The sequence below is a fragment of the Argentina anserina genome, chromosome 4 (assembly GCF_933775445.1).
Source record: "Argentina anserina chromosome 4, drPotAnse1.1, whole genome shotgun sequence".
Taxonomy (NCBI): Eukaryota; Viridiplantae; Streptophyta; class Magnoliopsida; order Rosales; family Rosaceae; genus Argentina; species Argentina anserina.
Window position 1 is genome coordinate 4,896,108 of NC_065875.1, and position 16,625 is coordinate 4,912,732.

At 37.7% G+C, this 16,625-nt stretch overlaps 1 protein-coding gene across 1 annotated transcript; it reads left to right on the forward strand.

Annotated features, from left to right (window-relative positions):
- Positions 1-12,067: 12,067 nt before the first annotated feature.
- Positions 12,068-15,968, forward strand: LOC126792893 (serine carboxypeptidase-like 13). The gene is made up of 14 exons (XM_050519403.1): positions 12,068-12,233; positions 12,904-13,049; positions 13,393-13,469; positions 13,563-13,685; positions 13,770-13,872; positions 13,992-14,029; positions 14,208-14,309; positions 14,448-14,534; positions 14,628-14,792; positions 14,975-15,046; positions 15,137-15,255; positions 15,455-15,568; positions 15,653-15,707; positions 15,798-15,968. The coding sequence occupies exons 1-14, from the start codon at positions 12,085-12,087 to the stop codon at positions 15,879-15,881; spliced, it is 1,434 nt and encodes a 477-aa protein (XP_050375360.1). The 5' UTR covers positions 12,068-12,084; the 3' UTR covers positions 15,882-15,968.
- Positions 15,969-16,625: the final 657 nt, after the last annotated feature.

A 16,625-nucleotide genomic window follows, 5' to 3' on the forward strand; every position in this document is an offset into this window, starting at 1 on the left:
TTTCACCTCTTCAGACACTTAGTCATCTTTTGCTTTTGGAGGTTTGACAGCAGGAGTATATTTATTTCCTATGAATGTGATTTCCACGTTTGACACTCATCGATGATACTTGGACCCATGGGCATCTAGAATGCCAAACTCTATTCGAGCAGCTTCAAAAGACATTTACATGAGTAAATATCGAAGATGTTAGTTTCGAATAAACAAAACAAACTTGATTAAATAAACTATTTCAGAATAATTATATGGGTCTAATCGATGTGAATTTGCGGGTATGACTGCCACAATCGAAAAAGAATTTTATTGTTTTTTTTTCATATGTAGCTACACACAATGGCTACGGCTGGTAACAACAGCAATCTCAGCCGCAATTGCCACTCCTAAACTCGATATCAGTTGAATGGCGAGTTCTCATGATAGCTTTCTGAGAAGCAGAAGAACTGGGTTGACAATAAAAGAGAGTTTGAAAGTCCCCGATGCAAGACAAAAATCTCATCAAAGTAAATTTCATTAACAACATAAACTTTAATTTATAAATTTACCTTGATCAGAAAAAAACATCTAAAGTTTTAGGTTTTTTTTTTTCGGGTTCTAGGCTTAAGGGCTTAGTACTAGAACTATATGCTAGATAGCATGAAACAATAGAATTAATTCGAGAAAATAATAGTAATTTTATTAATAGATATAGAGCCTTATATATATGCATTACATCAAATATCCCGATGAATCTGAGATAAAATATTATTCATGAACTAGTTAGGTTATATTAATTAGGATAAAATACACCAAGAATATCTAGGAGATAATTCTCCTTCAACAAATCATGATTTTAACAGTTTAAAAGTGTAGTGAATTAATAAAGATCATGTGTAAAAATCCAATATAAACAAAACTCGTTTGCTATGCCAAACAATGAATGACATACCAACTTTCACCATAACTACCTATTTATTTAATGCAATAGACTGGGCAAAAGATTTTTATTTACATTATTTATTTTCATATAGTTTACGGCTAATCCTTGGAGGGTTAGCGCTCACTTCTCTAACTCTCTGATCTTAGCTAGTAGTGACGTTGATGTTTCGCACTCTGATCATTCGGGTTTTTGGTACTCAAGTCAAACTTGCCCATCATGAACTCCAAGGCCCAATATCATCATATTTGTTGGAGGATGAAATATTCGTGTATTATTGAATGATATGGGGGCCTATATATAGGCATTACAAAACCACAATCCCGTAGGATTCGGAGTCCTAATCTATTACGGAGATGCTAATCTATCTCCTAACAGGAAACCTATTAGGCTAAGACACACATAAGGGTAGAATAGTAATTCTCCCGGAACACTCCCCCTTGTGTCGCATGCCTAGGTTGCATGGTGCACACATCGTTGCCTCGGTAAAAACCTTGTCAAGCAAAACAAAAACCTCTTGGGTAAAAATAAAAGCTTGATCGAAGGGAAAAAGAGCACAACGCACCGTCTACATTTGATAGCATCATGTGAGGTAGACTCTCCCTGAAGTCTACGAAACAACTCCCCCTGATTAGTGCCATAATCATGGAGTACAAAGAACAACGTATACAACGTTCATTACATGCTTCTCAAACGTAGTCTTGGGCCAATGATTAATCATTAATCTAGCCACACATCCTTGGATCATTCATGCTATACTTAACCAAACTTAGATCTTAGGAAACAAGATTGCATAACAACTCAAAACAAGAGTTTGCAATGAAAATCAGATTCTCGGATAGAATGACGTTCACTCACTTAAACGGCCATAACTTCTTCGTCAAAATAGGTATCAGCGAACCGTAAAATGTTCCGAAAAGTAGACACCCGTGGCTTTCCAGTGACATAAGGTTCACAACCTCATCCGATCGGAGCAGTTCACAATGCTCTGTCGAATTTGACTGACTTGCAAATTTCCAGACAGAACTGTCCTATTTTGCTAAAACGGCCATAACTCACTCAATATGATAGCTATGAACGAATGGTTGGCGTCCCTGGAAAGTAGACACATAGACCTTTCCAACGGTACCAATTTCACCATATTTCATCGAGTGAGCTATCCTGTAGGTCTCGTTGAAGTTGACCTACTAAACTGGACAGATTCTGATTTGTCACATTTAATGTGTCTTTCGCGAAAAGAATGGGGGAATGGACCAATGAATGACTGATTTTGGTCCAAGACGGAACCGTACGCATCCTCTACGCTACCAGTGTCGACTGCTACACCAAGGCGTACGTTGATGTTGCTGGAGCTGCTGGCGGCGTTGGTGTGGATAGGATTTGTGTTGGTTCACTAAGTGTAGAACTAAACCCGTGTCAAAGAAGCAATGCAAGTCCAATGACAATGCATAGGCGCATAGTTAATCACGTCATAATGAAAGCAATAGTGTCCCAACAACACTAACATGTAGGAATGTATAGCTCATTGAATCTCTTCATCATCTATACTTAGACAGAATAGAGAATCAAGAATTAGCTTCATATGAACACATATGGGTATGAGTTCTTGCAACCGATTGTACTACGTTCTCTCGAACGTCGCAATCTGATTACATCAGCTCTCCGTGGTCTGGAGGCATTTAAAGTCCCTCGGGCACTCTCATATCTGCGTCAAGATCCCTTTACAGATATGCAATGACCACTATCATATGCTGCAAATCAGTTTTCATGGACACTACTACTGATCAAGTAGCGGAAAGCAATTATGTCCATAACGAGAGAATATAACTCATCGTAGTCAATACTAGGATAATGAGACAATATTTGCGCCATAAGTCCTGCATATATCGCATGACTTCATCTTTCTCATTACACTTATGAACAACGACTAACATAACAAGTCTAGTTCAACCTGTATTGATTCTTTCCACTTCGGTCAAGTTGCTCATCGTTGATACTTTACAACGGAATAAGAGCATAAGCGAATACATCATCAATCATGAGAGATCAATACATTAAACACACGCGCGCGCTGTATACGATCAATTCGTGAGATTTCTATTCTTCTCTAACATCATCAAAATGAGTCTGTAGCATCCCACAGAAACTTAGTTGATACACATGTTTAGAGAATATCTCTTGATGATGGGCGAAATACTTGTGCCTACGCACTTCGCTTCTTTCTAGTTTTGATTCTAGAGAATAATGGTCTCCCCCTCATCTAGGCAGGAGTCAAGACCGAAGCTATGACCCTTACTAGTCCATCTTTGCGTTTGCCGCCCTTGTTTTGTGGTGCAATGCCACGGGCGCCGACAACACCACAGCGTACGATGGTGCCATCGCCGGCTTCCTTCCCACTGTCAGGGATGGTGCCAACGGTGCTAGGACCAGGTCATATGAAATTCTCTCATATTCTGAGAGTTCCAACCTTACCGGCACATCACAGCATTTATGTGCGATCTCGTCACTTTCGCAATATCGGTAAAATCATTGAGCATCGAATGTTTGACTTTCTGGAGGTCGATAATGCGTTGCACATTTACTCACTTTGAGTAGTGCGGGATCTTAATGAGACATAGTGCCACACCACGTCAATTCCTGGCGTTAAAACCAGAATGGGAGCATTCCATATCTCCCCCTAACGACGGGAAATATGTCTCATCAAAGTGACCGTCTGCTAATATCGCAGGATAGAGATCAACGGTTGTAGATTGGAAATAGCGGACAAGTGTTGGTGATTCATAAATCATAACCAACCAGAATACTTAATCATTTCAGGTAGACCCATTGAGATAACTACAATAGAGGCACATAAATAACTTTAACCAAATAGGCGTTTAGGGAAAAGAACGTTGGGATCGTATCCAGTAACCATCTGGTACGCACTAAACGCTTGGCAAGTTGTGGGTCTAAAACGAATAAGTGTCGCTGCATGCAACATCATTACATATCTCTATGCAAAAATCGGCAGGTTAGTACCCATAACCAAGTCCGAGCTCTGCTAGATCATGCAGTGAATGAACATGAGGAATAATATGTTCAATGACGATCCTAGTAGATATGCAAAACGAAATCATCAAAGTCGTGGAGGTGAACTCTCCAATGGTCTCCATTCAAATAGATTTGAGAGGATAGGAAGGGTGGTGAGCCCTTAGTATGATGATCATAGCTAAAAACTTTAGCGAATGCAGCGTTTCTTGTGGAAAGCAAAGCGACGTGTGACCAACGCGTCGATGCTCTTAACCTATACCATAAAAATACCGAAAAATGTCCGCATTCGGTTGGATAGGGTCCAATAATGTCACCTTAAATACTTTGTAAGAATGAAATGTTCTCGGTTGGAGCCTTAGCAAATAAGGACTTTCTTGAAATCTAGCAAAAGAACAAGCTTTGCAAAATGAGCGATGGGCATCAGAGATTGCCATGGAGGCATTAGAAAGCACGGGAGGCATCACAAGCTCCTATGAAGGAGGGGATGCCGCCACCGACGGCCTTAATGCCATGGAGCCGCCGAGAAGGGCAGACTCGGCCTCACCGTGCATGGCACGGATAGGCACGGCCTCACCGTGTGGAGCACGGGTGAGGTGGTTCTCCAATCGCTTCGTGAACATGAAAAATAGATGATAATGTGAATTTCAAAGAACTCGAATCATCATATCTTGTTCAAAATGACCAAAAAACGATCATGTCAAAACCGAGAAGACAGTAAAACCGAACCCATGATTCAAAAAATCTTGAGTTACATAAAGCTACTGCTGCAGGCAAGCAAAACGATGTCTACAGGCTAACAAAGTTACTGTCGAAGCTTGAAAAAGATACTGTCAATGAAATCTGACAGATTTATTCCCCTCCATTCTTAACACAAATATCAAGATGAAAATCCATCATTGGCATGTATGGCCTTTAAAACTTAGCAAGGCACGAAGATATAGAACACAATCTCCGCACGAGATCCGTAAAACAACTACCTGCGCCGTAGGACAGTGTGGGTGGTTACGCAATTAGCAAGACACTCGATTTCACGGCGGGACATTCTCAAAATGAAGATTAAGAGAGTCAACAACGTGGTGAACTTCTCTACACAATACGCCGTAGGATATTGTAAGAGAGGGGATTGAAACAAATGGCAATCACATCGAATGTATCACATGGCAATAGAACTACATTCTTCAACTCAAGAGTTGGAAAAACATGGTATTGGAGCAGTTGAATACCAAATAATTACGGTGGAAAACCTTCCATTTGGTGCGGGTGGTCACCAATAATAATAAAATCATTTGAGCTATGAAACGACTTGGAGAAAACCGGAAAATTAACCGGAAAACCTTGTCAAATTAACTCAAAACTGGGTGAAATTTGGACTGGGAAAACGTGACAGCAAGAACTGCTGAAATATGCGGAAAACATGACGAGAAACGACGGAAAAAAACGTCCGAAAAACTCGTCGGAAGCCGGCGGCACCGAGTGCCGGAAAACTGGCCGGCGGCGGCCGGAGCCGGCCGGTTTGGAGGCCGTAACTTCAGGTCCGACAGGGAACGCCGTCCGGAACAGGATGGCGGTGCCGGAAACGCCGGAATATGGCCGGAAGGCGGCGAATACGCCGGTAAAACGTTAAAAAACGTTTCGGAAACGCCGGAAGAGTAACCGGGAAAAACGACGTCAATTTTGACGTTCCGAGGTCTGTTTTCCAAATTTCAAAGTCCAAAATCACAATGTAGTGCTATTGGGGTCCCATGTAACCCAAAAGCGGCCAATTTAAAAACCACGTGAGTTGTAAACGTTGACCATGCATGTTAAGCCAAGGCAAATAAAATTCTCACGAGTACAAGAAAGACGAGAAATTTTATAGAATATGCCAATATTTAATACAACACAAACAAGCTTCCAATTCCAATAGACGACTTAGGATAAAGTCGAGCAATAATCATGGCAATGGCAACGTCATACTTGAAAAATAGTAAGCAGAAGACATAGTCAAAATAGAGTGACTAATCAAAAGTCCGTAGCAACAAAATCTTGCATATCGGATTGGGCGGAGCCTTAGCCTGAGGCTCAAAAATGTGCTTACTTGAGAATGGAAGAATGTTACTTTTCCATCTCCAAAATTCCCTCAAGAAAAAATAGATACAGGTGCCAAAAATGGCATGCGTTTCTTGGATGTGGAGTATGCATCAAGGTTAACTCTGATAATACAACGTCATAGACGTTCATTAAATCACTTTAAGTGTGTCCCATAGAATTCTTTATTTTTGGGATCTTTTGTCAGCAAATAGTGCTGCATCAGAGTAATGAATCAACTCAAATAAATGAGTACGTAGACCTTGAGATTATCGTTTATAGACATGAGTTTAAGAAAACTCAAACATTCAAATAACAGTCGCGATGGCGACGCATCCATAAGAAACGAGGGTTGTATAGGTTTCAAATAATCGAAACTATTCAAGTATGTAACCGGAAGTAGAAGGGTTGTGATGTATATGGTCACAAAATAATCGATGCATATCGACGATTCTCATGATCGCACCCAAAACAGCGGTGCACTCAGGCGACCACACGAAATCGATATCTTCCTTTTTAAATAATAACGTGACTCCCCCAGGACCGTCACACGAAAAACGTCGACCAAGAGGGGAATCATATCCCTCTTTGGTCTCATCGGCGTTATAAGAAATGCCGGAAAAGAAGACATGAAAAAGGCTAATAGCGCCCGATAATTTATATATATATGTTCAAAAGCAGCAACTTTAAGAAAAAACATACTTGTTGGTCTGCCAAATAGACCGCATATAAGTAAATTGCTCTGCAAATCGATCGTCATACATGAAGTTGCTTGTTGAATTCCTTTTCGATCTTCGTCCGATGACATAAAAATCTTGGGAGGATACGATCGAAATCGTATGTAGATGGCAAAAGTATCGTCCATCTCGGCATGAATGTCATCATTATAGTACGACGAGTGATCACTTTTCCTATGCAAGCACGTGAAACATAGTTAGAAAACGAAAACGTGCAAATAAACGATTTAATAAGCAATAGGAAAAGAAAAAGAAAAAAAAAGAAATAGTTTAAAGGCCCAAAAGGGTAGAGAAGACAGGAGTAGCTTCTCTTGAGCAAAGAGTTTGCTTGTGCAGTTCGCGTTCCTTGCGTATATATGCGGGAGGAGCAATTTTGAATCCTCTGATGCGGGGTTTTTCGGGGCAAAAAGATGTTTTTGCGGAGCGAATGCGGAGGATACCCTGCGGGGCTGCGGAGGCTGCGTGCAGGGGCAGCAGGGGGGTCGCAGGGGGGGCTGCAGGGGTGCGTGCAGGGCTGCGTGCGGGGCAGCGTGCGTGCGTGCAGGGCTGCGTTGCGGGGGCTGCAGGGCAGGGCAGCGTGCGGGGCTGCGGGGGCAGCACGCAGGGGTTGCGGGGCTGCGTGCAGGGCTTGCGGGCAGGGGCTGCGGTGCGGCGGCAGCGATGCGGCGGCTGCAGGAGGTGCGCCGGCGAGGAGATGCCGGAGCTTGGAATCGACGGCGGCCGGCGGAGGAGAGAGAGAGAGAGAAAAAAAATAGGGCTCTAAAAGTTCAGGGTTTTAGAGCAACGTGCTGATAACGTGTTGGAGGATGAAATATTCGTGTATTATTGAATGATATGGGGGCCTATATATAGGCATTACAAAACCACAATCCCGTAGGATTCGGAGTCCTAATCTATTACGGAGATGCTAATCTATCTCCTAACAGGAAACCTATTAGGCTAAGACACACATAAGGGTAGAATAGTAATTCTCCCTGAACAATATTTTCATTTTTTTGGGGTACAATTTTCACTTTGTTTTTGGTAGTGATCGATATTAATTAAGCCAATAGTGCTTATGGAACTGCCAATCTTCTCTTACTTAATTTTGCCCTTCGTAGATTACATTGTTTTAACATGTGATCAAACTACTACATGGATAATATCGTAAATTAAAAAAAAAGAAAAAAAAACAAATACAAAAGGAGGAGGAGGGATTTCCACGCAGAAGGGAATGGAAAAGAAAGGCAAGAGTCCTTCAATACTCTTTTGTAACCGTCAAGAACCTAATACTTATAATAGCCTTAGCCTCACATGACTCATAGAATTCAGCAATTAATTTACGAAAGATATAATAGTAAATTGATATTGTTACATAAAAAGGCAAAAAAAAAAACTATATTTGAATGTGCAACCATAACTTATAGAGAAAATTAGTGATAAATCCATTCTTCAAGTTCATTTCCAGATAAACTCACACTTTTTATTTTTTTAATTTACACCGAAAACATATATCAACATTCTTTATATGAGATTTTTATAATTAATATATTTAAATTACTGAATCGAGTTCACTTTTTTGCCTTCTAGCTATAAATGAAAAATATCTCCATAAATATAGTTCTTACAATTGTTCAAATGCTATAAACATGCAATAGTTATAAATATAAATTAAAATGTTCAATTTGGTAAATCAACCTTATCTTAAGGAATAGTCAAACAAAATAAAAAAATTATGTTATTTCTATTACTGTCATAATAGATCAAAGCAAGTCATGAATGTTAAAAACTACCAAGTTGTCCTTTTTTTCCATTGCAAGGCTATTTGATCATGTTTCTCTGCATATACATTCTTTCCTATTCAAAAACACAATTTTATTTTCTTCTAGTTGTCTAATTTTTCGTTTTCCAACCCACACTTCCTATCTTAGAGGTAGGATCATATACAATAGAAGATTAACTTCTATGGAGAGGATAATTAACCTATATGCAAGGATTAATCTACACATCCCACAAAATTAACCTACTGAATAGAAGTTACATACATATGTTACCCACACTCTCTACCTATATAACCCACACTTCCTACCTTAGAGGTAGGGTCGTATACAACAAAAGATTTACCTATGTGGAAAGAATAATTAACCTATATGGAAAGAACAATATACACATCCTAACAAATTAACCTACTGAATAGAAGTTACATACCTATTCCATATGAGAAAAAAAAACAATCAAGTACCATACCCCAAAATCCACACACAGGTACAACAACTAATTTCCCAGGTAGAATACACCTAACTAGTAGATTCAACTCAACAACGAATCACATATACCTATTTAACAGAACTCAAATTTGAGTCATAGCCTATAGCACATGAACCCCATAACAACAAACACCACAAACACATACAACTCATAGAATTGGAAAATTAATACATACTAAGCAGATCAAAGAAAAACAAACAAGAATAAGCAGATGCAGAAGTTGTCGACAAAACAACGCCACTAACCAATTGAGTGATCCATTTACATCACGAATATCATGAATAAAGGTGGAGAAATCCCCCTACTTAATTAGGTTCGTATGAGGAGATTATATAACCTCAAGATCCCTCTATATTGATTTTTGTTGCTATGATCATATTATTCATATATAAGCATGAAATCAATATCAAATGCTACAATTAAGGACTAGATATTGAATTCAGTTTACTCATTCATAGTTGAGTTTGTAAAAAATAACAAATGCTTCAATCATGTGAAACATGTCGTTTTTGAGTTTTATGATTTTTGTATTTGGTGAGTGGCACATCTAGTAAATACCAACAAAATAAGGTTTTGTTATTCAAGTCCAAAATCCTTTTTTAAAAGAAAAAATCAAGCTAATAAATAAGTTGGGTGTAATTTTAAGAGGTAGGTGTAATATAACATTGGTCTAAATTTGAGGTGTATTTGGAGGTGTATATCTCAATCCCCTAACTTATATTGTGTAAAATAAAAAAGATTTACAATTGAGATAAAGAAGGTTAAACCGCATATAATAGCCTCACACTAAGCAATAGAAATATAAGATACACTAATGATCAATAACCCAATATTAAATAAGGTTCATGACCAAAAAAAAAGGTTTAAAACCGAATCGGGTGGTTGAGGACCCGAACTAGATCCAATCCACTTTACGCAGGTTTGTTGAACCCTAATCCAATACACATTAATTGGTGCAGCACTGCGATTCTAGTATCAAATGTCTCCTCTATTTATGGATTAGAACTCTCTCTTATTTGTATACTTTTGGTAATGGGAATATTGCAAATGAAAAATTAGGTCGGATTAAAATATCATTTACAAAAATTGGGTGTTACTAAATGTACCCATCAAAGTTCTTACTATATAATCAGCAATTAATATTTTGGCTCATATTTTTCGATTTTACTCTGATGTCAAAACAAAGATGAGTAAATACGAATGCATCACATTGTACATCCTCCGATTTTATTCGCCAATGCCTGATGGATGTTGCTCCCAGTCACTCTTGTTCCTTCTATATCTCTGTATTAATCATTAGTTTTTCATTAGAGTATTTGCTTGAAAGTTGGCTAAACTATTATATCGTCCGTTTAGTTTACCAGAAAGAAACCATATTCATCTTGATTGCAAATCTAAAACTGATTCATCTCGTTGCTCTTTTAATTGATAAGAATGTTAACAATAATTCACATATGACCATATTTATGCATGAACCAGACAAACCTTTGTCTCCAATTCCAACGGAAGAAAACCCACGCAAGGAGCAGGCATAAAAGAAATATTCATAAGATTCTTCTAAACCTCTTTTCATGGCCCTTTCAACCAATATAAAACATGATAGAATCAAAGAAGCTAGATCATGCAATATTATAGCTAGAGATTTGGTTTCGATTGCAATTGTCGTATTAATTTGAGTTGTAGAAATCATAGGTTCGATTGTCGTTTTTTGGGTTTGTTTTCTTCTATCATGTGTTTGAAGGGCAAAATTGAAAAAAAAAAAGACATAATTTCTAGGGATGGGTATATTTAGATATTTGTTGGGTACAATTGTGTACAAATAGAAGCACCATAATTTTTTAAAAAAAACTTACTCTGTCTTACAATGTTTTAAAAAATTCGTCACAAGTTCGTTTGTGGCTTAAAAAACTTAAGATTACTTATATAACACATTTGTTTAATTGTCTAGGCAGTAAAGCTTACAAAGTTCACGCTTTTCACATCTTTTACTACGCATTTCACGTTTTTATGCTTTTTGCTATGGCAAGAAAACAAATATTTAGGTATCTTTTTGTATTAATATATATGTTTTAGATTTATGAAAACTATTTAATAAGTTTGGAATATGAATTTCATTATATCTAAAAAGCTTTCATGTATATTTGCTTTTTTGATTTATTTATTTTTATGTAAGGGCTAGTGTAGCTGCTCTTAAGTCTTCATTTTAATAAAACCGTCGAATACATGGGGGACGTGAAATTTAATGTATGATTACAAATATTTGAAATAATATCAGAAATATCTACAAATAAGTACTTAACCCAAAACACTAATTAGCAGAGAATACTATTCTAATAACGACTCTATTTGCTTTCAGACAACAATAACAGTGTATACTTACTCTTTTCTGTATGTATTAAATCAGACATTTATATATTTAACTAGTAACTTTTTTTGTAACATGTCGCGCCTTATGCGCTTAAAGCAGTTCTCGTTTAATGTCGATAGGGGGAAAGCTAATCATACTGCGCTTGGCCACTTACCCTTGGGTCCCTATGAATTATGTATAGTTTGAGGTTTCTTTCGAAAATTCTTCCCTTCACTGGGTGAAGGTTCATTTTCAGCAAACTACTGCCGTGGCAGCACTATAGCCACTAGTTTGAGTCAATTGTTGGTTTTGACTAAAGAATTTGGAGCGTGTAATACACACTCTGTTAAAAGAAAGAAAAGGTGAATGTTTAGAGGGTGAATAGAAGAAGTTCCGGGTTTCTTCTCATAAAAAAAGTTTGAGGGCATGCGGCGGCTTGGAGCGGTTTGTAAGATCATAATTTGACTTGCAGCTACTATCACTCACCTTAGGTCTACCATCCACAGCTACTAATTTTATCCACGTTCAATCTTTCTTCTTGAATTACTGGTATAGATATGACATGTAGTTAACTGAAAGTTTGTTGCAGATTTGTGTCCTTTGTACACTCATTCCAATGAATTAACAACATTATCCTCCCGTACAGAGGATGTAGTGGGATATGTCTCACCTGCAACTATATATATATATATATATATATAACAATGTACGGTTGAAGAGTCTCATTTAATTTGGTGACCACAATGAACATGATGGCTCTTCTTCTACATGTAATGTTGGCTTTCACTTTGACTCTGATCACTTCAACTTCTGCTGCCAGCATCACTACAACCAACATTACGAGTCTACCGGGTTATTATTCCGGTGACCTTCCCTTCGCACTAGAATCCGGGTATGCTTTTCTTCACTGTCATGTTTGGTTAAAGGTTAGATTATTATATGAATGGATTATGGAGTTTCCAATGATGTAACCATGCATTAAGCCATGGAGGTTTGGATACAACATGATTCGAGACTTCTTCTTTTTTATCAATTACTTATCAGTTTTAACAAATTGTAATTCATTTAATGGAGCTATACAGCCTCCTTGGAGACTCCTTGTGATTATTAGGGATATTAAAGCCCTAGCTGCCCAATTTAGAAGCATTAGCTTTCGGCATGTGTTTAGGGAAGCTAATTTTGTTGCTGATGCTCTAGCTGATCTAGGTCATTCTTCGCTGGCTTGTTGGATTGAGGAAGTTCCTAGAGAGGTTTCTAGAGCTTTATTATTTGATGTTGTAAACTCTGGTTGCTCCAGGGTTTCAAGTTATAATTCATTTTCCTCTTTTCAAAAAAAAAAAAAAACAAATTGTAAATAACAGCATAGAACAGCAATATTGGTTGTATTCTGTATCAGATGAAGCCATACATCTATTTTCATGGTTTATATCAGTTTTAAATATATTCATCTATTTCCATCGAATTCATGACATGGGTAAATGTAAATAGTATGCTTGGAGCTTGGTAAATGATATCGAATAGATTATATATGTATGCAAGTTCTGATTCTCTGTTGTACATAGATATATTGGTGTAGGTGACAATGAAGAAGTACAACTATATTACCTTTTCGTTGAGTCTGAGGGTGCTCCTGCAGACGATCCTCTGTTGCTATGGTTCAATGGAGGCCCAGGTTGCTCTGGTCTGGCTGGTTTCTTCTTTGAGAGTGGTATTCTCTCGGCCTTTATTACATTAGTTTCTGCAAGCATGCAGTACTTAGAGTCTTTTCTTTTTCATTCTTCCAATGAAAGTAGCCCTGGACAAGGCATTTAAGCTACTTGCACATTCACTAGATATTCCACCATAAATTCTTATATGATGGCACAAAATATCTGTCATTCTTGATTAATGGCATACCTGTTAATAAATGATTTCCGAGTGCTTTTGTGAACTCGGTTATTAGTCGTTTCTGAGTTTCACATTTTTGGTGCAACACTCTCATTATGACATTAGGAAAGGTAATCTGCTTGGTTTTGCCATTGGAACTTTCTTTGACTAAATACTTTGGACAGGTCCAGTAACTTTTAAGTTTGGAGATTACAATGGGAGCTTACCAGAAGTTCTTGACAATCCATTTCGATGGACAAAGGTACTGTATAGCAAATGCTTGTCAACTTTATCCTTACTTTTAAAGTTTACTACATACACATTTCTGTAGCATCCGGATGATTATGTGTTTCAGGACGTCAGTATCATATACATAGATGCCCCAGTTGGTGCTGGATTCTCCTACTCAAAAACTCAAAGCGGTTATCTTGTGGATGACTACACATATGTTGCACAAGGCTATGAATTTCTGCAGAAGGTATGCACGTTATACAATCCGGTTATTTTATGCCACATATTTCAGTAGTCTGCTTTGAAATGGTAATTCGTATTTGTTGTGCAGTGGTTGGTGGTACATCCTGCATATTTGGAAAATATGCTCTACATTGGCGGTGACTCCTTTTCTGGCATAATTGTGCCAATGATTGTACAACAAATATTGGAAGGTATGCTACTGCCAGCCAATGACTGTTCTTCTTCCATTCTTGCTTTGCAGTCGTTTCATTTATTGGAATTGAAAATAGTAGTAGCTTATAGCCAATCCTGCTTCCTCATGATGTTGCAGGTAAAGAAAATGGAACTTATCCTCCAATGAATCTAAAGGTACGTGGTTCTAAATACAGAAAATTGAACTAATTGGGATGGTTAATTTTGTCTTCCTTCAATCTATGAACAATTTAACGCTGGAAATAAGTCATAGATTATTGTCGTTAAGAGCATTGTCATTTCCCCATGTTTTTGGAAATTCTTATCTAAACTAACTTCCTTGAATTCTTATTAGGGATATGTAATTGGGGATCCAGTAACAGATTCAGTCATTGACACAAATGCAAGAATTCCTTTTGCTCATCGGCTAAATCTCATATCAGATCAATTGTATCAGGTAACGTATTTTCTACTTATACCTTTAGCAGATACTTGGAATATATGGCCAAAAGGGGTTATGTACGTAAACTATAGGGTTATAAGCTCTGTGCCATGTATATTCATCTTGTTCTCCATGGCTATACATTATTTCAAGGCAGCGAAATCAAGTTGCAGGGGAGATTACGTCAACGTAGATTCAAGCAATGACGCATGCATTTCCGATCTTGATGCTATTGATGCAGTAAGAAATTTTCACTTGGCTTGATCTTCTAAATTTTAAAATTTTTCTACCATTTTGTAAGCATTGAGAATGAGTGGACATGTCAATTTGCAGCTCACAAGTGATATAAATATGTTACACATCTTGGAACCAGTCTGTAGTGATTCATTGCCAACACCTAAGGAGAAGGTGATGGTAGGCACAGCCAGAAGATATCTCAAAGAATTGTCCGAAGGTTTACTAAATTCAGCAACTAATGGACCTGCATATTGGTGTAGGGTAAGCCTCTTTCTTCTAGAGCATTCTTCTGTACAAACAGATGAGTACAAAGCTCCTCTCATGATTAACAAGTGAGGAAGTGAGGAGGTGATTGTGAGAGGGATGTTTTAAACAACCATCTTTTTCCTTTGCTGAGTAATCTTCTTCTGATATAATTATCCCCCTAATTGGCCTTCTTTCAGAGTTATAATCATATGCTCGCCTACGTTTGGGCAAACCACCAAAGTGTTCAAGATGCTCTTGGCGTTCGAAGGGTACGTTTAATGTGAGATTTATGTCATTATATCTTCTACTGAAAACATAAGAAGAACATTTCCCTGAAACGATATTTTGATAATAATCAGGGCACGAAAAGATTATGGCAATACTGTAATTCAACCCTGGCGTACACTCAAGAAGTCACTACAGTTATTGGTATTCATCGAAGTCTCACAACAGTTGGCCTACGTGCTCTGATCTACAGGTACAGTAACACCTTAATTACCTCGCTCACCATTAGTGACTTATGACTGTAAATTGTGAGGAAGTCATATATGAGAGAGACAAACAAAACTCCTTGCAAGGCAAAATAAAGAAAAAATGAGCCATGTTCATGGACTTCTTTTCAGAGAAAACATGAGCAATATTACTAAATAAGTAGCATAGTATCTTACCGTGTGCAGTGGTGATCACGACATGACAATTCCTCACATTGCTACACAAAAATGGATAAATATGCTCAATTTGACTCTCAATGAGACCTGGAGGGCATGGTCAGTTGATAATCAAACTGCAGGGTAAGTTAGGCAACTTGCTGATTTCTGCACTTTTCTTTTTATTTATTTAGAATTATTTTTAACTGAAATGTGAAGCTAATGCAGGTACACCAAGAAGTTTGTAAATGAAGTTTTCAATTTGACGTTTGCGACTGTAAAGGCAAGCACAGATTTCATTTCCTTTCCTCTCGTAGGAAACTGACTTATAAAAGCAAATGGTTTTGAACTAAATTTTTCTTACTGCATTCAGGGAGGAGGTCACATTGCTGCAGAGTACAAGGTTAAAGAATGCTCTGCTATGATTGATAGATGGATGGCTCAATCATCTCTCTAATTACATGTAGCTACCCTCTTCAAGATACCCTAATGGCCCAGAAAAGATGTGAAGTTTTTCTTTATCACCAAATGCAGTCTGTTTTTCTAGTGTGCAAGGAAATTGATAAGTAATTAAAATGAAATACTTTTCTATGTAAATTTGACTGGGTTTTGAGGATCTCCAAGTAGGCAAATTATGCTTAAGCTCATTTTGCTTTGTGCTTAGATAATACGTATTTCTCATAAGTTAATTAGAACAGAAAAAGGCTTTTTTGAATTGACCTGTTGAGACTCCCCAATCCCCATCCATTCGGGCTTTATGAAACTCGAAAATCGACGCTATGAAAACTCAAAAACAATCTCAATAAATTGAAATCATCTTATCGTCGCAGCGTATCATTACTGAGTTCTTAGTATAACTCAGTCGAATGGATTATTATAAAACCAATTTAAAATTCAAGCATTATTTCAAATGGAAATGTAAAATCCTCACAATCCTCACCACAAAATAAATAAATAAAGAACTTCGAAGTCTTCAGAGTAGTCCGTCAATTCTGCTAATCCACACTTGTAGAACTATCCCCTACACCATCGAATAGGTGCACCGGGATTGTAAACACAAACCTGGTAAGCTTTACAGCTCGTATGAGTAAAACATCAATATAACTCGCATATAAATACAGAAGAAAATACTGAAAACATTTAATTATAAATGTACTCATGAGTCATTGGACGACCCATCTGGTTGTCCAATAATATCTAA